This window comes from Esox lucius, chromosome 18, assembly GCF_011004845.1.
Source record: "Esox lucius isolate fEsoLuc1 chromosome 18, fEsoLuc1.pri, whole genome shotgun sequence".
Taxonomy (NCBI): Eukaryota; Metazoa; Chordata; class Actinopteri; order Esociformes; family Esocidae; genus Esox; species Esox lucius.
In genome coordinates this window covers 13,144,377-13,168,405 of record NC_047586.1, presented here as the reverse complement: position 1 = coordinate 13,168,405, position 24,029 = coordinate 13,144,377, and the positions used below count along the sequence as shown (strand labels likewise).

Here is a 24,029-nt window from a genome sequence, read left to right as displayed (position 1 = left end):
TCCAAAACACACATTTCATTGCTAAAATGAGACGAGCTACTATAGAGACTCCAGAGACATAGGGAGAAAGAGGTGAGCTTTCTGTATATATTGTAATCCCCACACACACACACACACACACACACACACACACACACACACACACACACACACACACACACACACACACACACACACACACACACACACACACACACACACACACACACACACACACACACACACACACACACACACACACACACACACACACACACACACACACACACACACACACACACACACACACACACACACACACACACACACACACACACACACACACACACACACACCAAAGGCAGTCAAATCCAGCAACTCCAGTGAAACACTCCAGTGTTTTCTTTCCCTCCTCCTCCTCCTAGTGCAGCATCAGTTTTTCATCAGACAAACAACAGAAGCAGGATTAATCACATTAGTGCCCGGTCTGAAACCAAACAGACAGCAACTGGATTCGCATTCAGTCTGCACGACCACAGGCTCAAACAGAGACCAAGGAAGCAACAGATGCGTTGGAAAATCAATCCTGGAATTAGGCAAAAAAGTTTGACCAGTGACTCCCTTTGTTCCTCTCTTGTCTGGTGATAAACACCCGGTCTGAGTGAATGCTGGTGATCCTCATGTGTCATCGAATGCTCATGTCCAAAAGCTGCACATAGTACAATGGGAGTATCGTCACCTCAGAGGACAAGAATACTCTGAAGGAAAACACAGATTAAACCCTCTCCTCACTGGCTGCAGTTATATGTACCACCAACAGGGGATAGAGAAGAGCAGAGAACCTTAACCACAGTTCTGAACTTCCAAGGGTTCTGTATAGGGCTGCTGTAACTCAGTCAGCTTTAGGCTAGGTGAATAAACCTTACTTGCACAAGTACGTTGTGTATCTTGTTTATGACCGTCACTGACCATAGGTACGTAACACGATCCTTTTTCTATCTCACTGTAGAGGATCAGTGCAGGTGCAAGCTTTCTACAGTGTGCCTCAGTATCGTCTGGCAGTCCTCAGAAGATTCTGTAGCCCCATCCAGTCAACCCCAGACATTTCCAGATTTATCCAGTCCCATCAGGCCTCAGTGCTGTGCGGGACTATGCTGCAGTAAACAGCTTACCGAACACAATACCGTTCTGACTGAGGCAGGGCCAATTACTGTCCCATAGTGCCTCGCTTCCCCTCTTCCCTGTATTATCCTAGAAGAGCTAGCGTAGTGCCACAGGGCCAGGCCATCCATTAAAGCAGAAACAAACCTGTCCATCGCTCATTTACTCGCTGACAGGGTAGCATGACATGGCAACTTCCTGCCACTACAGATTAATTCTGTCAGATTGAACATGTAGTTTGTACAATCTTTTGGCCCCTTCTGTAGAAATTATTAAATCAGAGAGGATGATCGGGAAGCCAAAAGGAGGGCCATCGCCTTGCGGTATGCTAAATTAGCCAGTCACATAGGCTAAGGGGAAGCTTGTTGTTATCTAGGTGGAGACAAAATTCACAGTTCCTTCCACATTTCTCGCCATTGGACATTGCAGCTACTATTAATAAATCACGATGAAGCAGCTGCCTGTGTTAGCTGTCAAGAGCTTGTGCCATGTATTTAGATAGCTAGCTCGAATGAGCAAAGACAACATGCTAGCCATTTAGTTAACAAGTGTTGGCTATGGGCCCTAAAACAGAAGCAGTGTTTTTTCTTGAAGGGACAAGTAAAAAATCTTTGGTGGGACTCAATTGTCAACTTCTACGTGTACACACACATACACGGATCACTCAACCTATTTGATGTTTAGTTTTTCCATATCAACTGTGCTAGAATTGGGACACATTCATATAGACTTGGTCAAGTATCTTCTGTCCTTCATTCATACACAAAACAGTGACAACAAACAAAACTTTTACCTCGCACTCATAGCTGAGGAGGCTGCTATGCAATAATTGACATTCACTCAGAACTGAAAAACCACTTAGAAACAACCACTGTCTGATCCATCAAAATGGCAGATGAACCAAGTCCGCTCTGCAATCACGTTGCCAATAACCAAACACACATTTCCCGCTCGTTCCAAGCCAGACCTCACCAAGAGCACATCCAGAGCCACAGTGTGGATATTACCCAAGGATGGTGGTGCAGATTACAGGAAAGTCATTCACATCAAATGCAAGTGGCTCACGGCATCCATCCACAAATGAAATGGAGGGAGTGCAGTACGAGCACCGTAATCACAGTCTGTTGCAAAGACACTCCATTTGAGGTTAAACTGTGGGCTTGGCTCAGAACAGGCCGCTGCGTGGAGAGAACGCATACAGCATAGCTATTCGCCAGAATGCTGCCAGGCCGGCCGTTAGCTAGCCGTTACTCCTAAGAAACGTATCTGGAAAACAGAAATGGCCGCCACTGAAAACAATGCCTCATCTGTTAGCAATAAAGAAACAGACTCAAATCCCTAAACAGCACGGCAAAAGATACTCTACTGACTTGTGTAGAACCACTGCCGTGCATGAGCGTGCACACAGACGTCAAAGGGACTAGCCCCACAGAGGGAAGGTGGTCAGGAACAGGGCCTCGTTGTTTCAGACCCTCTGTAGGTCCCTGCCCCTTAACCAGAGTTCCCCAATTTCCCTCACACAGACACACACAATATCTGGAACACCAACAAACACTTAACCAGGCTCTGCCGACAACAGTATGTTTAGAAAAGTCAACTGTGTCAGATTGTCCGTCTTACCTCAGTAGCGGACACGTTGACAAGGTAGTCAAGTCTGGCAATGTTTACGACCGCATATGATGACTCCTTAACATTTGACTGGAAGTGCAAGACACAGATTGCATCAGTTTTGTATGGTACCAGACTAGGTTGTGTTTTATTGGTGGCACCGGAGGTCTTCCAGGCACACGTTAATGTGTGTCGTCCACATATCAATGATAGGAGGGATCGTGCAAGGACATCAAGGCCTATAACCAAGCCCTGTGGGGACACCAGTAGTGAATTGCTGTTCGAGCAGACAACTCATTTCCATGTGATCTGGTAGGAGCGTTGCAGAGTCTGAGCCAGTAGAGACAAGGATCTCTTGACATTTGGAGTCAGAGAAAGTAGCTAAAGCAGCACAGAGGAAGAAAAGATCGCAAGGAGGGAATGAAAAAAAATAGCAATTTCCACTTAGCTACAAGCAGCCTTGTTCTGTAAATTCGTTCTAAGATAGTTGAATACTGAGGAATAGAAAGTAAATCCATCCAAGAGTTAAGGGGACAGTGACATTTATGGGATGTGGATTGACAGGAGAGTAGGGTTGAAGAGGCAGAACCGGCAGACAAAAGAGAAGGATTTAACACACCAGAAAGATGAGTTGACACAGAAAGCAGCTGGAGAAGCAGTGTATTCTGGGGTAATCCATGTCACCATCACAACCGGAGACTAGGAGTCCACATAGCTTGTATGGGCAGAAGACACTAAAAAGTTGCAGGTGAATGGTGTAAAAACTTACAGAAAGGAATGTACAGTAAAATAAAAATAAATTAAAAAAAGCTGACAAAGCTACAAAAGCATGAAATCTATGAATAAAAAATATATATACAAAAGTAGCATGGAGCCTTCCTACCCTGCCTCAAGTAATGTCTTTGTCCTAGCAAGTCTTCAAGATGGGGCAAAAATACAGCAGCTTGACAAGAATATCACTTAGCACTGACGCAGAAAAAAAACATAGTTAATGCTAGCTTATTGACAAGAGCCTAGCAGAGGAGAAACCATTCCACCTCTAATAAATGCACTTATCACTAATCACAAATGTATCTATGACTTTGGTCCTAGTTCTGTCGACCCTCAGCTAGCGGCAAGTTACGAGCAGACAGCAGATTAGGGCTACAGGGAAAACATGCAGCACTTAAAGTAGATGGTCATGAGTAGCAAGATACCGTACTCGAAAACTATACTAATCACTCCTGAAGCTACAGGTGCAGGTCATATATTTAGAATATCATCAAAAAGTTGATTTATTTCAGTAATTCCATTCAAAAAGTGAAACTTCTATATTATATTCATTCATTACACACAGACCAATATATTTCAAATGTTTCTTTTAATTGTGATGATTATAACTGAAAACTTATGAATATCCTAAATTCACTATCTCTGAAAGTTTGAATATTACTTAATACAAAAAAAGGATTTTTAGAAATGTTGGCCAACTGAAAAGAATGAACATGTACAGCACTCAAAACTTAGTTGGGGCTCCTTTTGCCTGAATTACTGCAGCAATGCGTGGCATGGAGTCGATCAGTCTGTGGCACTGCTCAGGTGTTATGAGAGCCCAGGTTGCTCTGATAGTGGCCCTCAGCTCTTCTGCCAAGTCCTGTTGGAAAATGAAATCTGCATCTCCATAAAGTTGGTCAGCAGCAGGAAGCATGAAGTGCTCTAAAACTTCCTGGTAGACGGCTGCGTTGACCTTGGACCTCAGAGAACACAGTGGACCAACACCAGCAGATGACATGGCACCCCAAACCATCACTGACTGTGGAAACTTTACACTGGACTTCAAGCAACTTGGATTCTGTGCCTCTCCTCTCTTCCCCCAGACTCTGGGACCTCGATTTCCAAAGGAAATGCAAAATGTACTCATCAGAGAACATAACTTTGGACCACTCAGCAGCAGTCTAGTCCTTTTTGTCTTTAGCCCAGGTGAGACGCTTCTGACGCTGTGTCTTGTTCAAGAGTGGCTTGCCACAGGGAATGCGACAGCTGAAACCCATGTCTTGCATACGTCTGTGCGTCGTGTTTCTTGAAGCACTGACTCCAGCTGCAGTCCACTCTTTGTGATTCACCCCCACATTTTTGAATGGGTTTTGTTTCACAATCCTCTCCAGGGTGCGGTTATCCCTATTGCTTGTACACTTTTTTCCACCACATCTTTCCCTTCCCTTCACCTCTCTATTAATGTGCTTGGACACAGAGCTCTGTGAACAGCCAGCCTCTTTAGCAATGACCTTTTGTGTCTTTCCCTGCTTGTGCTAGGTGTCAATGGTTGTCTTTTGGACAGCTGTCAAGTCAGCAGTCTTCCCAGTGATTGTGTAGCCTACAGAACTAGACTGAGAGTCCATTTAAATGCCTTAGCAGGTGTTTTGGGTTAATTAGCTGATTAGAGTGTGGCACCAGGTGTCTTGAACATTGAACCTTTTCACAATATTCAAATTTTCAGAGATACTGAATTTGGGGTTTATTAGTTGTCAGTTATAATCATCAAAATTAAAAGAAATCAACACACACACACACATATATCTGTGTGGAATGAATGTATACATTATACAAGTTTCACTTTTTGAATGGAATTACTGCAATAAATCAACTTTTTGATGATATTCTAATTATATGACCAGCACCTGTATATGTAGAAGTCTAAAGCTGCCCTAACTGCATCTGCACTTGGTCATAGAGTCATTTACTCATTGTCGGATGAGGTGTTCAATCATGGGTGACCAAAGCCACAACCACACAAGAGGTCTGCCACAACTCGCATAAGACACCAGAAGCTTTCCACCGATCTCTCCACCTGAAGTCCAAGAAGTTGTTCTCAGCAACTGTGCCTTGGGGGATCTTTCACACATTTAGAAGTGGTGAGAGGGTCTGGCTAACATCAGATGAATCATTTCTGATTAGCAGGTTTAGCTGGTGGGTCAGTCTGTTCGCTGTAAATCTACTTGACCATCAGGTAACAAGCCAGGATGATTAAACATCCCATTTTATGAGAATAAGTCAGAGCAGGTTCTCAATAAACATGACTTCCCTACTGTCTAAAGAGTCATTCTGCTAAACCAATATAAACAGTGGATCAAAAAGAATTAGACACTAATAGCTTTTTTTACCCGACCATATTCAGCTTAGTGAAGCAAAACATTCTGCAGCATCAGGCAAAACGTTGAGTCATTTGCGTAGACGATAAACGGACAAATCTGGTGAACTACATTTTTAGCGGTTTTAGTGTGACGTTGAAGTTTAATACGGATGATAAACGTCGTTTGTTAACACATTTATAGACGTTTCATCAGCTCATACTGGGGCCGGGGCAAATCCACCCAGTCACAATAACCAACTGCGTTTGTGCGCGCGCGCGCACGCAAAGACATGCATGTATGTAAAAGACCTCTCAGTTAGTGATACCTCTCTACTGCAGCGAGTGAGGAAAGACGGGCAAGACAACCTCTCATTTCTCTAAACCCCTCAGAGGACCGGGTGGACCTCGGAGGTCATTATGGCAGTCAGTCTCCCGGTCGGTCAGAAGAGCTCACCCTTACCTGTGTCCTGAGAGTTGAGCACCTCCAGGGCATGCATCATGGCACTGGCAAATACATTGGCATCCTCCTTGCTGCCAAAGTTCAGGCCATAGACCTGCCGGGCGTCACGCCACTGGTGGAAGGTCTGCGTGGCCTGGTTGTACTTGAGCCCCTTGGGAATGGCACAGTTTATTACCACCTGGAGGGAGACAGAAAGGAGGGGGCAAAGGGGGGGGGGGGTTATAATGTTTTTATTTGTTCTCTAAACAGAGAATAGCTGCGTGTTGCTCAAATAGGGGGTGAAATAAGGACCGATAGAGATAAAGAGCAAATGTCTACTGTGAGGCTTGTCATGATTATAGGTGAGGAAATATACTGCATATTAGTAGAGGTTGTGATAGCCTGGATTTACATTGTCTCCTGTTTGGGATGAGTCGGCGGAATACGTTACAGCTACTTTACCTCAGTCAGTTTAATAGCACTAGTTTATAGTTTAACCACCACACTTACTAGAGCAAAATACCAGGCACCTTGGATCTCAAATGTGTTTTAACAGCCTTCGCACATGGCCCAGAAGAAACTTGGTGTCTATATAGTCTTCAGGTCAGAGAAACATTAACACACCTTGCATACTTAAATGGAGGGAATTACATAAGCTACGTTCAGCTTCAAAGCAATCATTCATAGCTTGAGGCTCAAGCCAGTTCTTCAGTTCTGCAATGCTAAGGTTGGCGAAAGCCATGGAAAGAAATTACCTACATTAATATCCACACCAAGTTAATTTCAAATATCTAGAATTTAATTGGAACACTCCCAAGGCTCCTAAAAGTGAAGATGTGTTGCAGTCTAGCTTTGTTTTTTCTCTAGGCGGCCAAGCCAGAGATTTACATAATCGGTTTTCTCATATATTGTTGTTGAGCTCACTGAAGCACATGATAAAGCAGAGAAAATTGAGCGGGTGTTGGTTCGACTCCAGTCTGAAATGAAGGAACAACAGAGAAACTGAGTACGCAATATAGTTAATCGAAGCCTTATCCGAAAACTGCACCGGTGAAACCACTATGGACCACTATTAGTTCTTCAGTTGAGCAGCACCCGAGGCCTAGCAACATAATTCCCTGCTGCCGTCACAGGTTGAAACACAGTGTAAAGGCTCAAATGTGTGATCGCTACCATTCAGACCTATTAAGACTCATAATACCGCTTAGCTTTTAAACCTTTTTTGTTATTTAAAGCCAACATGTTTGAATGACAGCTGTCAGTGTGATCTATATAGATGTTTTGAAATGATATCCTGAACAACCCAAGCAACATGAAGTCCCTTCCTGTTCGTCTCCGTTTAGTGTTACTGAAGAGAATCTGTTTTTCTTGAGAGGAGTTAACCATCAGAGGAAGCCATCTACCAGTCTTGAGATCTGTTTTGCATTTATCTTGTGTAATGCTTGAGATTAGTCAATAATCACATGAATATCAAACCACGTTTCTGCTCAAAATTATGAGGATCTTGAAATCCATCAGAGGGCCTAATTAACATGCAGGATCTAGGATTTAAGTCTGTCTAATCCTGGGGCTACTACAGTGTACACCAGTTAGCTGTGACAGGATGTTAACAACCTTTTAAAGCAGCCTAACAATCACCTGAGTTATGTGAAGGATTCCTCCACGGCAGTAAAGGAAGCACGGCTGGTGGAGAAGCCAAATCTATGTGTGGTGTGTTGACAGTGGTGGTGTTCGTGTGGGAAGGACTTGTGTCATGGTGTTGACATCAACAACAGCAGCAAGTCCCCGTTAATGACCTCCCCCTCTCAGCCTATGGGATGGGAGAGGTCAGGCCGATGGTTCTGGGATTGCTTATGAAGCACATGGCGCCCTGTGGCACTCCCTCTCACCCTCAGGACAAAGGGGATGTCGACTGGATTTTTAGTCACACCTTATTGACTGTCTCCCGCATATAGGCACGCACGCACGCACGCACGCACGCCATTGAAGGCCTTGAGGTAACAAATTCAACCACGACCAGTGGCATTAGAGACAACAGCCAGACATCATGACTTAAAACATACCACACAGTAGGGTTGACTAGTTGGTCATCACAGGAGAGACACTACTGCATCAGACTTGAGAAAGTGTGACATAGTTTATGACTATAACACGGTAAACACCAAATGTAACAATGACAATCAACTCAGTGAAAAAGGGCCAGACCGAGGGAGGTAGGGAAGAAATGAACCAGTAGCTCTTTATTGCATTGGTAAAATGAAACCAATAAGTGTTAAATCCCAGCGCTCCAGTTTGTTGCTCTACAGAATGTAATAGACTGGAGAGCAAGGTCAGGCATACCAGAAACAAGGCTTCAAAGTTAATAGTGGGCAGGAACTCTAAAATACATTTAAGAAAACAGGCAGGGCTAACTGCAACATGGGAAACAAATAGTAACTGAATCTTTTCATAAAGTTGTAAAAGAAAATACAAAGCGGAAGAGTAATTGTTAGTAAGAAATATATTTTTTTTTTAACATACATACCCTTACTAACCAAATAAATGGCATTTAGCCTAGCTTAAACAATTCTTAAAATTATCTCCACAGGTTGCACTGGGAAAGCAGTGCATGGAAAGGCTATGATTTTCACCTTATAATGGTGTGGTTCATGGCTAATTGCATGCGAGAATTCAATGCCCAGATCAAGCCCCGCCTCCACGCCAAGAGGCACAAAACAGTTCTACAATTAATCACTGTTGGTTCAGATTTGTCCATACATTTACAGAAATCTGTAAACTGTGCATTATCTTAAAAACATAATGGATTTTATTTTAAACAAAAGACAGTGGTTGACTTAGAATTTAGGGCAGGAGCTGTCTTTTCTTCTAAGTGGTCCATTAAACCACGTTGTCACAGTAGTTCTACCATCTCCCACCATTGTGCTCTTGATTATTAAGGCACAGAGAATAATAACTGCTATGTAAAGCTACAGCATGAAACATCTGCCTCTCCTTCTGGACAGCGGCATGATGTTAGAATAGAGATTGGAATTGGTTAACCATATGTTGTCTGTTATTCTTTTAGAGTACCCTACACCCATGTCCAGCTCTTTGAAAGAGCGCCCTCCCCATTACCACAACAACAGACTCATTCAAGCAAGCCTCAACACTGACCCCAACAGACCCTCCATGCTCAGAAACAGCACTGACCACAGTGGCAAGGGCTGTTTTGCTCTGCAACCAGGGGTTTCATTTCATGACCACTATGACAAATAAAATAGATGAAACTCAATTTGTAACAATATATAGCTTCAGCAAATACTTTTACTCCTGTGGCTAACGTTGCCTGGGGTACGCACCATCCGTCCACATTGTCATGACAACATATACATTTCGGTTTTGTTTCTTTCGGATCTCATCTCTAATATTTCTGTTAAAGGCTTGCATAGTGACTACACAAACTATCAGCCAGAAACAATATTCATCAAGTTGAACATGATACGTTTCTTTGAACCTCTAAATTGATTGTGCAGTATGAATTAATATTGAAATTGTTATTAACCATATCTGATAGAAGCATCTTCTCGTTGATCAATAACTTTTCTAGTTCAGAGTAATTAGGAGCTTTTAAGTGACCCCCCTCAGTGGACTTCCGGTTTTCCTGGTGGGCACGTATGAGGGGCCGCGGGCCGCGAGGCACGTATGAGGGGACGCGGGCCGCGAGGCACGTATGAGGGGCCGCGGGCCGCGAGGCACGTATGAGGGGCCGCGGGCCGCGAGGCACGTATGAGCGGACGCGGGCCGCGAGGCACGTATGAGGGGACGCGGGGCACGTATGAGGGGACGCGGGGCACGTATGAGGGGACGCGGGGCACGTATGAGGGGACGCGGGGCACGTATGAGGGGACGCGGGGCACGTATGAGGGGACGCGGGGCACGTATGAGGGGACGCGGGGCACGTATGAGGGGACGCGGGGCACGTATGAGGGGACGCGGGGCACGTATGAGGGGACGCGGGGCACGTATGAGGGGACGCGGGGCACGTATGAGGGGACGCGGGGCACGTATGAGGGGACGCGGGGCACGTATGAGGGGACGCGGGGCACGTATGAGGGGACGCGGGGCACGTATGAGGGGACGCGGGGCACGTATGAGGGGACGCGGGGCACGTATGAGGGGACGCGAGGCACGTATGAGGGGACGCGGGCCGCGAGGCACGTATGAGGGGACGCGGGCCGCGAGGCACGTATGACCTTGGCTGTTTCTCCGGTGAAATGTTAAGGTTAGATGTGGGTATGTGTCCTATTGTGTGCCTGTGTATGCGTTTAATAAAAGGACAAACCTCAGCGTATTAAATTGATTCCCTTTGAATTGATCCTGAGCGTGATTTTTCATTTTGTTTATGTTTGACCACCAAACCACCTATCTTCTCTACGTTTCCATCAGTCACCCTTCTAGGCCCCCGGTCCTCCTCTCTGTCCCCCTGGGTATACACAACCCCTCAGTGGACTACACTAGCATGGCCCCGGTCCTCCTCTCTGTCCCCCTGGGTATACACAACCCCTCAGTGGACTACACTAGCATGGCCCCGGTCCTCCTCTCTGTCCCCCTGGGTATACACAACCCCTCAGTGGACTACACTAGCATGGCCCCGGTCCTCCTCTCTGTCCCCCTGGGTATACACAACCCCTCAGTGGACTACACTAGCATGGCCCCGGTCCTCCTCTCTGTCCCCCTGGATATACACAACGCCTCAGTGGACTACACTAGCATGGCCCACAGCCCTCTCCACAGACTGCAGTTCAGGGAATAACGGATAACTCAGAGGGGGAGCAGGATTTTGTCAGTTCCTGCTGACGTAACAGAATTTAGAAAGGTTACAGTTTGGGGTGGGGGATTATGTTAAAAATCCATGGGACGAGTTCAGGCCAAGGTCATCTGTAGAGTACACTAGGAATATGCAGATCTAACACCAAGTCACCTACCAGAAGGGCATAGACTGGGTGCCGTGAACACAATTCAGCAGCACCTGGTGTCCTATTTCACTTAAAATTGCTTGTATTTTCCCCGAAAACAGCAGGACATCCTCAAATTTTCCACAAAAATGTTTCCTTCATTAACTACAGATGTGAATTACTGGCGGTCTGGACAGATCATACAGTACGGAGCACAGCAGGAAGTTACAGTCAGAGGAGAGGAATACAACAGACACCGTTCCCTTGCTCCTCTGGCACGGAAGTACAGAGCTATTGTTCTCCCTGTTGACTCCATAACTAACAGTGGGGTTAACGCTGGAACGACAAACAAACAAAGGTTTTTGAGAGCTTGGCTATAGCGAGCTAGTCAAAGTCTATGATGTTTGCGACCGAGGGAGTAGCAGAGCTCTCAAATATGTTTCTAATTAAAGAGCCGTGTCATTCCTGAGACTGCCAAGATAGCAACCAGGCTACAAAGGTCAGAGACTGAATAACGTAAAGAATTACTCAGTCTTCAGCCACATAAATCCCAGACCCACATCAAACTAACTTCTGAACGCTTCTTTATTGCGTACACAAAGTCTTCATACACACAACACTTGTTGTCTTTCTATTACGCTATTGTGCAATTGTGCTGTACTCTGCTGGCAATACTCGGCCCTCATTCAGGGCGGTAGCGGTTGCGGGGTGTCCCTTTGGTTGATGCCTGGCAAATCCCTCCGGCCCGGTGCTGTGCCCAGAGTCTTACCTGATGGTCCTGTATTTTGCGACCCACCACCCGGAAGGCGTTGTTGCCCGTGTGGTGGTATATGTGCACTCTGCTGAAGCCAGTGGAGCCGCCTGCTGGAACCCATTTCTTATTGGCATCGTCGTACACCATGACAGCAGCCCTCGCCTGACAGATACTCTGCTCACTACAGAAAGACAAGAGAGGGACATGGGGGGGGGGGGGGGGTAATGGCACACGTCAACAAAGAGCAACAAACAAGGGGACACAGTTTTTACCCGGAGCTGAGGGCAAGGAGAAAATGCCACTCCAGGTGGCACCGTTTCCAAGCCAGGGCTGCCAGCATCCTTTTTAGTTATGTCAACTGGATGACAGGAAGTGATAGAGGGGCGCTCTGGAAGGGAGAGGGCATTGGAGTGAGCCGACCATACAGACATATCACTGAGTGTCATACACATTATAGACAGTCCACCTGCAGGAATCCCTCTAACTGCATTGTAATCCTCTACGTGGGTTCAGTCCATAACTCCGTAAGACAGCCGCTACATCCAGACCTTTCAGGGTAACAGAGGAATACCCCTGGCCTAGGTCTATGCGCTGTAGTAGTGGGTGTCATTTGAGACTTGGCCAATGACAGTTGGGTATTGTGATCCGTTACAAAGATTACCGACCAGGGGAACAAAAGAAGTAGGCCACGGCCCTGCCAGGCAGCAGAATAAATTATTCACTAACGCGCTTCACTCACCCTCCCACTCCAACGGGAGAAGATGGACAGGAAAGTATGAGAAGAGGAAAACATAAGAAGGAGCAAAGAAATATGAACGCACGAAAGCTAGAGAATGTGTGCATGCTCCCACAATTACACACACACAAACCACGTGAAGGTCAGCAGAGAAGGCAGTGTTGAGTAACATCAGAGTAAACCACAGAAGGAAAAGGCTCCTGTTTTTCACTTTCTTCTTCGAGACTGGCTTGAAACATTCATCAAAAAAAAGAAAACTCAAGAAACCGACAGGGGGAAAACTGATTACTGATCACTAGTCAGGCCAGGGCTGATTCTCACAGGTAGAAACAAGATACAGTGGACAGTGATCGTGTACACAACCACAGCACAGTATTTACATTTACCAATGAATACAAAATAAGATTAGATTTATTTTGATTTACACAATCCCCATTTGTAATCCCCAAGTAAAACAACGTAAAAAAATTAAATCTACTATCGATCAATGACCACATTTATTGATGTTGAGCATTTTTGACAAGAATTATGTCTTTTTCCATAGGGGCGGTGGAAAGTTGCTCAAACAATATTCAAATTATTCACAGAAGCAATGAGATTTGGAAAAGTCACTATATATATTTTTGTTTATTTAGAACGTTTCCGGCATGTTCCATAGCAGAAGCAGAATCTGATTAAATCTCATCTAACAATGGACTCTAAGGCGGCAAAACGTTGGAGGGGTCGGCAGACTTTCACTAGCAACTGTAAGAAAAGATTTGCAAGGCTGGCTAAACACTGACAGGCCCGAGGCCCATAGGGAGCCAGGGAGCTCCCAGACTTCAAGTGGTAAGCGGATGCTTTGCAAAGCAGGGACAGGGGAGGGCCACTTACTCAGCAGTCCCCTCCTCATCCCACTCTCTGCTAGGGACAACCCAGCCCACTCGGAGCATCCATCAGCGTACTCAAGTCTTAAAATACACCAAGCCCTTCCGAGCCGACGCAGCCATGAAGGTCACTAGAGCAACAAGGAAACCTCATGCTCACTTAGACAAGCATCACTTCATCAGACAGGGGTTCCCAACTTTGTCTGGCCCATTAACCAAAGCAAAGAAATAAATAGAATAAATAACCTACAAATGTTTCAAAATTACAGCAATGACAGTGCTACAGTTGTTTCAGAGAGCTTTGTAATAATACATCTTAAGGAAGTAAGGATTACCATGCAAAGGGGTCCAGGGTCACTCAGTTGGTCAAAGCTGGTCTTGTCAGTTGACACATTCTTTTGAAAACTGAAACCTCATGTAAATTATTTAAAATGAGGCACCTCTCCCTGTTGTTTATTCTCCATGTCATAGTTTAATAAGGCCCAACATAATTACGCAGGAAAGCAGTGTAGGCTCCCTTCAGTCACTCATAATAACAGCTATGTGTACAGCAAATTGATTTGTCAACAACCGGGTCTCAGCACAAATTACTCCTAAAGACCACTAACAGCTATCAATTCAGAAAAACGTACCTGAAAAGCATAATATTCTCGGTGGAGCTGGAAGATGATCTATCCCCATTCATCTGAGAAAATCGTGCTTTCCATTAGCTAGTGTAAGACTACCTTTAGAACTGAGTTTAGCTGGAATCGCAGGGCCAGTTATATATCTGGCTACCTGCACTAGTCTGTCTTCAGCGAAAACAGTGCTAATAGCCTGCCAAGATAACAGAACCATGGAACCCCACTAGGCACATCCCTATTATGCCCTTTGGACCTCAGAATTCTAATTGCATTTTTCTAAATATTTCAAAGTTTCCTTAAACTCAGGCACTGAAACCCTAATACATGTAGGGAGATTTTTCACATGGGACCATGAGATTTCCATCTTATTGAGGTGGGGGCATACTGCTGTGATAATAGACCTTGCCATCATTTGCCGTTCGTCTTATCTCCAATCGTTAACTCCCCTCATGCTGTGCTCATGCTGGGTTTTGTTGACAGACGCAATCAGGTCACGTGTGATGGAGATGCTAATTGCTCTAGCATCGGAGCACAAACCAAGCGTCAATTCCCACTAGTGTTCTTGTTCCACATTCCCACTAGTGTTCTTGTTCCACATGAATCTTACAGGAGACATGTAATGGAGTTTCTATCCCAATCCACCAGAGAGAATCCAAAACAACTCAGTCTTTAGGCTCTGATCTGCCACCACTTTCCAACCACAAGCAACTGAAACCCAGAGGAATCCAAACCCAAAGTGTCCAAGGCAGGGGAACATTCTAAGGCTTTCACACATCCCCTCTCACAACCCTTTATTACCCCTTTTACTTTTTCTTCTACATCATGAAAACTGCACAGCTGGTATTGGCTGAACATTTTCTAAACATTATTCTGGACACATTTACCACCGCTTACTGTTGTCACAACACAAAGACAGAGACCCATGAGGGCTCTGGGGAAACACAACGAAGCTAAGGACAATCAGAAGAATGGACGAACAACAATACATTTCAAGGAAAGTAGTCGGCTTCCCAACTAAGGTTGTAATGTGGAGCCCTGTTTAGTAGATTTGTAGCAAACTGTTTAAGAAAGAAAAGCCCAGGGTTCGGTTCTTGGAGCGTTTCCAGGCTTAGACTTGCAAAGTAGAACCAGACAGACACAGCCCGTCATTATAGCCCCAATCCCATGCCGTTTCCTCGTCTTCCTATAAGGCCTTCTCAGTCGGCTCAGTACACCTACACAGCTGGCTCTGCAAGCTATCTGGGCTCAGATCATCCTCTCCGAAAGACTTGTACAACAGTACTCCACTAAAACTGCACCCCTTTATAAATACACTCTAGAGAAAACACACACACCACTAAGATATACAAACACACACAGACAACGCTGTAACGTTCAAGCTAGTTGGAAACGGAACAGGAATAGGGGCAGTGTTTCTATCCATTCATTAATGTTAATGTCTCTATTCTGAAATATTACATCAAAGAGCCTGACGGTGAGACACCAGAGGGAGGAGAGACAGAGGCAGCAAGCAGTGGTGACGTCAGAGCCGGTAATGCTTTGAGAAGCGCACCAGGGACTAGCCTGCTTATGCAATACAGTGCCTGCCTGCTATAACCCTATCAAAGAATACATGTCCACACATTACTGCACCTTATTCCTCTTATTGCTAAGAACAGAAACGCATATGCTTTTCAAATAAACATACCTAGGTAGAGAGGAAATCTCCACGTAAAATATGAAGTAGATTGGTAAAAATACAAATCTGCCATCAAATGAATGCTATGACGATAGATTATATTAGAAATGAATGCATCTAGTGCAGTGTTTCTCAATCCTGGTCCTCGGGACGCAAAGGGGTGCACGTTTGTTTTTGCCCCCTAGCACTCAGAACTGATACAGATGTTGCTCGGCCACTCACACACTTGATTGACATAAGCAACCTATAATCAAGCCTTTAGTTTGAATCAGGTGTGTGATAGCTTGGGCAAAAACGTGCACCCCTTGGGTCCCGAGGACCAGGATTAAGAAACACTGATGTAGTATATTCTTCATCATAAAATAAAAAACCAAAGGCTTTGATTTTTGCTCGTAAAGATTCAATGTGGACTAGAGAACAATACATCAGTGTTAAAATGTTATTGGAAATATCAAAACACAATCATATTCATGTTTAGACCTTTTGTTAAGTAATATTGACATTTAGATATATTCATGCAGAACTGTCTTGCATTCTGTACACGGGATAGCTTTTAACTGATATTTGATGTGACGTTCTTAAGATTTAGAACCGTAGACTGGACTGTCAGTACATCATACAGTGTTCCCTGGACCAGACAGCAGTGGTTAAGGCTTAAAAAGGAATGTTGGCCTATGTATCTGGTGGCCATTTTAACACTGTGGCTTTTGTTGGCCTTAACAACAGGCTGAACTAGGCTCTGTAGTCAAAGGCTGAGCATAGGCTAGTTTACAAGCTGAAAAGGGATGAACCCAGTATGAACCCCAAAACACAGCAAGATTAAGAAACACAAAAGACAGCGATTGTTCTGAAGTTTGGGGGCTCTGTGCAGATTAGCAGCTTTCACTCCACTCTAAACGGGAGGGAATTTCCATGGCCAGATCTTGAGAATTTCCATGGCCAGATTCACTTTTCAGAGAGTGCCTTCTCTTACTCATAGGAAGTTATTTTACTCAGAAGACCACATCCATGTTGGATGATGGGGCCATTGGCAGAGGAGGGCCACGGTTGAGGTCTGGATGGCTGTTCCGCAATGGCTGAGTTTTCGTGACATTTATGACACTAAATATCAATTTACCCTCAAATTACAGGGTTGCTATCTTTTGAGGTTCTAGTCATGAAATCTATGCAGCCTATCCAATCACTTTTCATAGCTACTATTTACAGACCCCCTGGGCCAGATAATGTTTCCCAATGAGTGGGATGCAGTGTACCACATTTCCTATCCGACATTGTAACCATGGCAGATAATGAAATGTATGCAGTCTTCAAAATTCACATGACATCCAATGACCCTCTTCAAAAGGTCTTTGGAGCCAAAATGGTCTCATTAGGTTTAGCCCAAAAGGGGTTTTAGGATCTACACATTGCCACAATCATACCTCGGATTTACTTTTGTCCCACGGAATAGATATTGTGGATTTAAGGACTTAAGGACTTTGTTGTATTACAAAGAGGAAAATCTAAAATATATTTGGATGCTCTACCATACTCCCTCTCCCGACTCTAGGACAGCATCAAATCTTACCAGAAATCCAGACATAACCCTATGAAATACCGGAGATCTGTACATCCATAATAGTTTCTCTTGCGCCTGCTATAGGTTGAAAACATGTGCACATTTTGTTTAAATACTTGGTTTACAATGTTAGTTTGAGTTAACACTGCAAATACTAGCGAAGTCAACTGCTTGAAGCTAGTGAGTGGCACCAAGATATTGTCCCACATAGCCTACACGACAGCATGGTTATTAAAAGTTTCGGCTTCAATGTCAGTGCCTTCAAAACAAATTTAATAAGGGAGGAAATATACCTCAAGGGTTGAGAAGTTTTGCCTAACCAGCTATGACAACGGCACAAACATAGCAAAGGCAGCAAACTCCATCGCATTAAATGAGAAAAACAAATAGTTCGACACGGCCTGCATTGGTAATGACTGTAAAATAGAAAACACTGAACTTTAACTTGACTTTTATTCAGTTTAATATCATGTTAAGTAGGCTATGATCTCTATTTTTAAGTGAGATTATCTACGCTGTTTACACCCATGTTTGAAAATCGCAAATGATAACCGCAAGTACAATTTTTGTCAAAGAAATCCCAATTCAATATTTGATCCAAATCGTGCAGCCCTACTATTCATAAGTTATGCTGACAAGACACAAGCCTCTTTAATGTACCTTACATTTCTAAACAACGGGAGGCAAGGTTTCTCCCAAAGAGCTTGATTAATGAGACACAAATTCAGTTTCAACCTTTAAGTGTTTACTGAAGACTCATCTCTTCAGTATGGTCTGATTGTGTAGTCTGGTCAGTTTGGTTGTCTCACCACTGAGATATCCTCTCTCCAACACTATTTGGTGGATGAGTCAATGGCCCCTAATGTTAATGTTAGTGAACACTGTGGGCTAAACTTGGCCCTGTCTCAGGGTGGTTTGTGGTTGGTTAGGGTCCTTTTGGTGGTCTTGGTGCTTGGCAAAATGAGCTGAGTTATTTCTAGCCTAGTTGGCTTTTCACGCTGAATTCAGAGTCAGTCTGAATTCTATGCTGAGGTAGCTTTTTGGATATAAGGAATGGTCCCTTAAATTTCACTGGGGTTCTGTTGAATCTTAGGACATGAGTCCTTGGACCACACCTTAGGACTACCTGGCCTGGCGACTCCTGTCTGTCGCCTGTCCAAGCTGAACAAAGCTGGTTGTGTTTCAGGTCCACAACCCAACTGGTCATCCTTGTCCATCCTGTTGTTCAGCTGATCTGTATTCTGCCTGAAGACGGTGGACACAGATCAACGCTACTTACTGACCTTTGGTCATCTGAACATACAAAGACATTGATGTGGCCCTAAAATGGTCATGTAATCTAAATCTGCACTCTGTACAGCCGGAAGAGGACTGGCTACCCCTCAGAGTAGAGTTCCTCTCAAGGTTTCTTCCCAGGTTACGAACCCTATTAAAATAGATTTGATTGATTGAAGTGAATACATAAAGAAAAAGTCAGTGAGGGAAAACCAGACCATTCCCAGGCAGCCAGTCGACCATTTAGGCATTAGGGAAAGGAGAAAAATCCCCGGGCCAGTCTTACAGTGAGTCGAGAGACCGGGGTGGGTCAAATTGAGGGCTCAAGATTAAGACGGGACATTGAAACAAGAGCCCTGCAGATGTAAAAGTAAGTCACGACTGACATTAGCCACACACCACTTGGAACACATGGATCCACCAACATTAGCGGTTAGCCAGCATATTTTCCGATACGCTGGCAAAACAGACCTACTGCACACAATACTCTGGATTCCACTAAGATGTAGTAGAACATGAGCAAAAGGGAATGCATATGAAATGCTGCTGCTTCAAACACATTGACGATGATGGTGGTGGTGAGGGCCTCAAACCTGCTGTAGCTCAAACTCTTAGAGGCCCCGTGGACGTGATAGAAATAGGCCTGCCACCATTTAACCTGGAGGACATTGTTAATATAAATGCCTGAAACCAGCGGCATAAAACCTTTTTTTTGATGAGATTGAAACTGTCTGGGGAGCTTCCCCCTTCTATACAGTTAATCCAACTCAGTAAATGTGGAGGAGTTAAGAGGAGGTTTCACCTTTAAAGCCATGGCTCGTGGCATCCTTTAACCTGAAAACCGGGCACATGCTGTTGATACCAGCTCCCCCGACGGACAAGCACTAGACTACAGCTGCTGCGAAAACGCATGGAACTCCAGTACCAAGGCAAGTGCTAGCCAGCTAATCAATAAAAAACCTCATCCTCTCACATTTCTTCAGTTTGTAAACAACTTAAGGTCACCTGAGGCCCCTGGATGCCGTGGTTAAGTCACCGCCTTGCCGTTAGCAGCAGCATTGAGAAACCAGCGTTCAAATTCTGCTAGCTGATAAAGCTTTGGGGTCCCACAACGGTCGGCCAAGTCACAATGTCGTGGCCGATAGGGTTAAGTCCACTGACTGTCCTGAACAAGGACAACCATATCTACCTGCCACTAGTGTGATCGAGCAATTACAAATAACAAAGGCTCTAATTATTGCTTGACTAAATTCATTTTTACTTCAGACAGCATTAAATTATGTCATCTAATCAACACGAGCAACATTTCAAAAATACTGCTGTGGTGCATAATTAGTCCTTAAATAATCACAAAATATTCAGAGACTGAATAAATACCACAAATGGTGTGTACCTGTGGGTTAATTGCATACAGGACATCATGGAAACAGGGAGTAAAAAGGGGTGAAAGGCAAAAACATGATTCAGGAATAAATATGCTTGAGGAATGGTTTCTTTAAAGTGTGACCCAAACTATGCAACTGTAGTCCAAGGCAGACTGTCATAAGAGCTGGCTAGATAACATAGGGTAGTAGAGTGAGGATGGGAGCTTGCAGGAAAGCTTGTATGTCAGTTCCAGGGTAAGAATGAAATCTAATTCCCTCTGAACCAATTAAACTATATCAAAACAGAGATAAAATATAACAGCCAGGCGTAGCATTAATTCAATACTGAGAGATTTCCAAAAACCATGCAGTTATCTTAAATCCAGCAGAAGGTTTCAAAAATAACAATGTGGCGTCAAAGCAACAACGTTATTATTTAAAAATACTCTTAATAACGCATGTTATTTTGATCTTAGAAATTGGCCATATCCTTCCAAAAAGTATTGACTGCACTTGGCCTTTAAACGGCTGAAACTTGTAGTGACAACCATTGCCAGTCCCGCGAAAGGGGAAGTGCGTGCGCATGCAGAGTGGAAAGAGGGAGCAAAAAATACATTCCATTTCCTTCCTATAATATACCTTTTCAGAGCTTTCAGCGCACACCTGTCAATCTCACCATGTAAAACCAGCTGGAAAGAAGACTGAACGGGCTGGGAGACTATGCATGATAAATGTCACTTCCTCATCGTCTAATGGCACATTGTAGACATGTGTAGCAGACCCCCCCCCCCCCCCCCCGCCCGCCCTGCTCAACTAGAGTAACAATTCTTCATTGGTGTTTCCCCTGCTTTCTTCCAGTCTTTTAATAGGCTGAGAGAAACTACAGCCATCACCTTAGCAACACAGTGTACGTGGGTGGGTTTTTATATGGATCCCTGGCTGCTTTTCACAACGCTGGGAGGGAGAGGAATAGAGAGAGAGAGAGAGAGAGAGGGGGAGAGGAAGAGAGAGAGAGGGAGAGCGCCAACGACCGACAAAGGCTAAACCATTCATCTTTCTCCACTTCAAACATACACAGGGAAGATCTCAATTGCATTCTCCCTGTGTCCTTTGTCATTCACTTCTGGAAACCCACTTGGGGGCCCCTCTGGCCTTCTAATCTAATGGGTTTCTTTAGGTGACGAGGAAAGGGGACGATAGGAGACCAACACGCAGGTCTGAGTGTCACCATGTCTGCAGGCATGTCCACCAGTGGGGAAAAGAACTACGACTTGACTGATTTTACGACACGTGGTCTTGTGCGAGGTGTGAACATGGCCACAGGCTGGACTGTTATTATTCTGCAAGCTTACTTCCTCCATTGTTTCCCTGGTCTAGCCGACACCTCAATACTCCCACCCTAGCCTATCACCACATCAGTTATTGGTTGTGGGTTTTATTGCGTGAACCCGAGGAAGAGTAGCTGCAGCTTACGGGGATCCAAATAAACAAACCTCACTTTCTCCCGAAACAGCCACAGGGGGACGGGCACACCTCCTTACCACCATCGCAACCCAGTATAGCACACAGGAAGCAGACCGAGAGCTTAAAAATACAAACCACACTGCCATTAGTCATTAATAACACCACCAGATTGGGTGAGACAGAATTATGGAAAGAGACAGAGATTCAGAGAGTGAGAGACAGTCAGGAGTGTGACAGATCTCCATTTTGCCTTGTCATTCTTACTTGCCACTATATGCCCATTTTAAACTACACTGTGGCTAGGAGTGTAAAAATAGGCTGGTGGGAGCTGCTGAGGTGATAGGCTCTCTTTTATATGGCTGGCCAAAGCCAAACTACTGGTATTTGGGCTGCATTTATGAGGCATAAGAAGCCTTAGCCATTGGCAGACAGACAGCAAATCACTTTAAAGAGGGACAGTTGGGAGGCAACGGACTGAGCGCTAATACCTTCATAACTGTGACTTAGTGGGATGTTAACACTAGGGATCATACAGAAGCCATCACAGCACACAATTAAAATGCAAAACACAGCTCAGCTTGAAATCTAGAGGCCTTCACTTGCATTTAGGAAATTCTTGGACACAGGACTTCCCTTTGAAAAGAACATGCGATGGAATGTACCTGTCTATTGTCAGGAGTCTGTACTGTCTTCCCGGCCATCTGATAAAGCTTGTTGAAGGACATCTCATAATCTACACCATCTACTCTGAACAACAGGGTACTTAAATTCCAATGGAGCAAGTCATGAAGTCAAATTGACTTTTGCAGGGAAAATAAATCATACACTCATTGCAATATATTGTTGTCATCCCAACACTCCACGTGTCCAAATCCTCAAGACGGAATCATCACAGTGCTAGGGCGTTAGCCAAACTGGTTCCAAATGAACCGAATGACACCACCAAACTGTACCCAAGAAAGAAAAAAACATGTCATACAGGAAGCGTTTGACGGTAAACTTCGTTTGCATTCTGCAAAAACACTGGGGAGGTTATGACCTTGTTAGCACTCAGCCCGCGTGTGTGACAGCAGCAGCTGGGCGTTTGGGAACACGTCAACTGCAGGTTTACAGGGCAGCGGGGAGAAACCGCCAGGTGAGTGTTCACTGGGACCACCTCCTACAGGAGGACTCAGCACTGTGGGCTGCCATTCAGCCATCCACAGAGAGGGATTCATATAGAACAGAGCCGTCAATCTCCCAGCACCGCCCGGGGGAAACAGAACCGGCGGTGTCAGGGAGGCAGGGGATCTGGCACGGTCGCCATTGGGTTTCATCGGTCTGAGGGCTGACTGGCTGTTAGCGCTGTTGTTACTGAACATGGGCCTTCAGAAGCCAGACTTTCCTTCATGTACCAAGCCACCGCGGGACAACCAAAATGAACTGAAAAGGCATCGACCATATTACATAAAAGAACATACGTGAAATTTCCATGCCCTTGAAAAAACGAAACGTCAGCGCCCTGCGGGCAAAGCTAAACATGCCGGGTGCACACTGGACAGATGTGTCAAGGGAGGGAGCGGATTTTAATATTCGATGACAATCCTCCTTTGCAAAACATGATCTTGATGGCTGGCTTCATGTTCCCACAGCCAGACCAAGTGGAGAACATGCATGTCTACAAGCCCTTAGGGAGCTGTGCAGGAGAAGGATAGACTGAGCACTGAGACGACAGCATCTGAGAAACACTCGTTGTGACACCGAAAACAACCGTAGCGGGGGAAGATACTGAACATCAAGACAGAGGAAGAACGGTACAACTGAAATAACTTTCTTCAGCCACACATCAAGTGTGAAAATCATTCCTGTCCAACACACAAAGCTGCTTTCGAGACACCAAGAGCCTTCGAGGCTTTGCTTAAATAAAATGCAACAGTTGCTTTGATGAGGGAGATGAGACCACCAGTCAGCAGGCATTCCTTACCGAGAGAACCCCACCCCCCCCCCCCCCAAAACAAAATACCTACAACTACTGTACAGCAAATCAGTATAGGCTACGGTACATACCGGTAGATGTCCATTTTGGAAGACAAGACGCATGACCGTTCATTGAGGATGAAGCCGGAGGCCTTGCGGTGAGCGGCGGTGTCGAGCTGCATGGCGATTCCCCGCCACCCACCCACCCCCCCACCCCCCCTTCGCGACGGTGCCCCTCGCCTAAGCTCCCGACGCTCTCCGTTCCAGCCACCAGACGCAGAGTGCAGTCCGTCCCTCCGTCAGCCTCTCTCTCTACCGATCTCGATGGATCATGTCGTTGCCCTGTTCTCAGAAAAGGCGTCAGGGATTCATGCCCGGTGAAGCCCTGAAGGACGGACGGGTTTATCAGCCGGTCGGCGACGCTCCATGCGAGCAGAGCCCTGCGATGTGAACTGCTGCTGACGCCGGATTCAGCTTCTCACAGCGGTGGAGGGGTAACCTGGCAACAGGCTCTCTCTCCTCCCT

At 45.2% G+C, this 24,029-nt stretch overlaps 1 protein-coding gene across 1 annotated transcript in view; it reads right to left on the bottom strand.

Moving 5' to 3' along the window:
* The window catches only part of enah (ENAH actin regulator), a 56,831-nt gene extending 33,145 nt beyond the window's left edge, over positions 1–23,686 (bottom strand). Inside the window, 3 exon segments of the mRNA XM_029114506.2 lie at positions 6,318–6,495; positions 12,000–12,165; positions 23,595–23,686. Of these exon segments, the coding sequence (XP_028970339.2) occupies positions 6,318–6,495; positions 12,000–12,165; positions 23,595–23,686 (436 nt within the window).
* Positions 23,687–24,029: the final 343 nt, after the last annotated feature.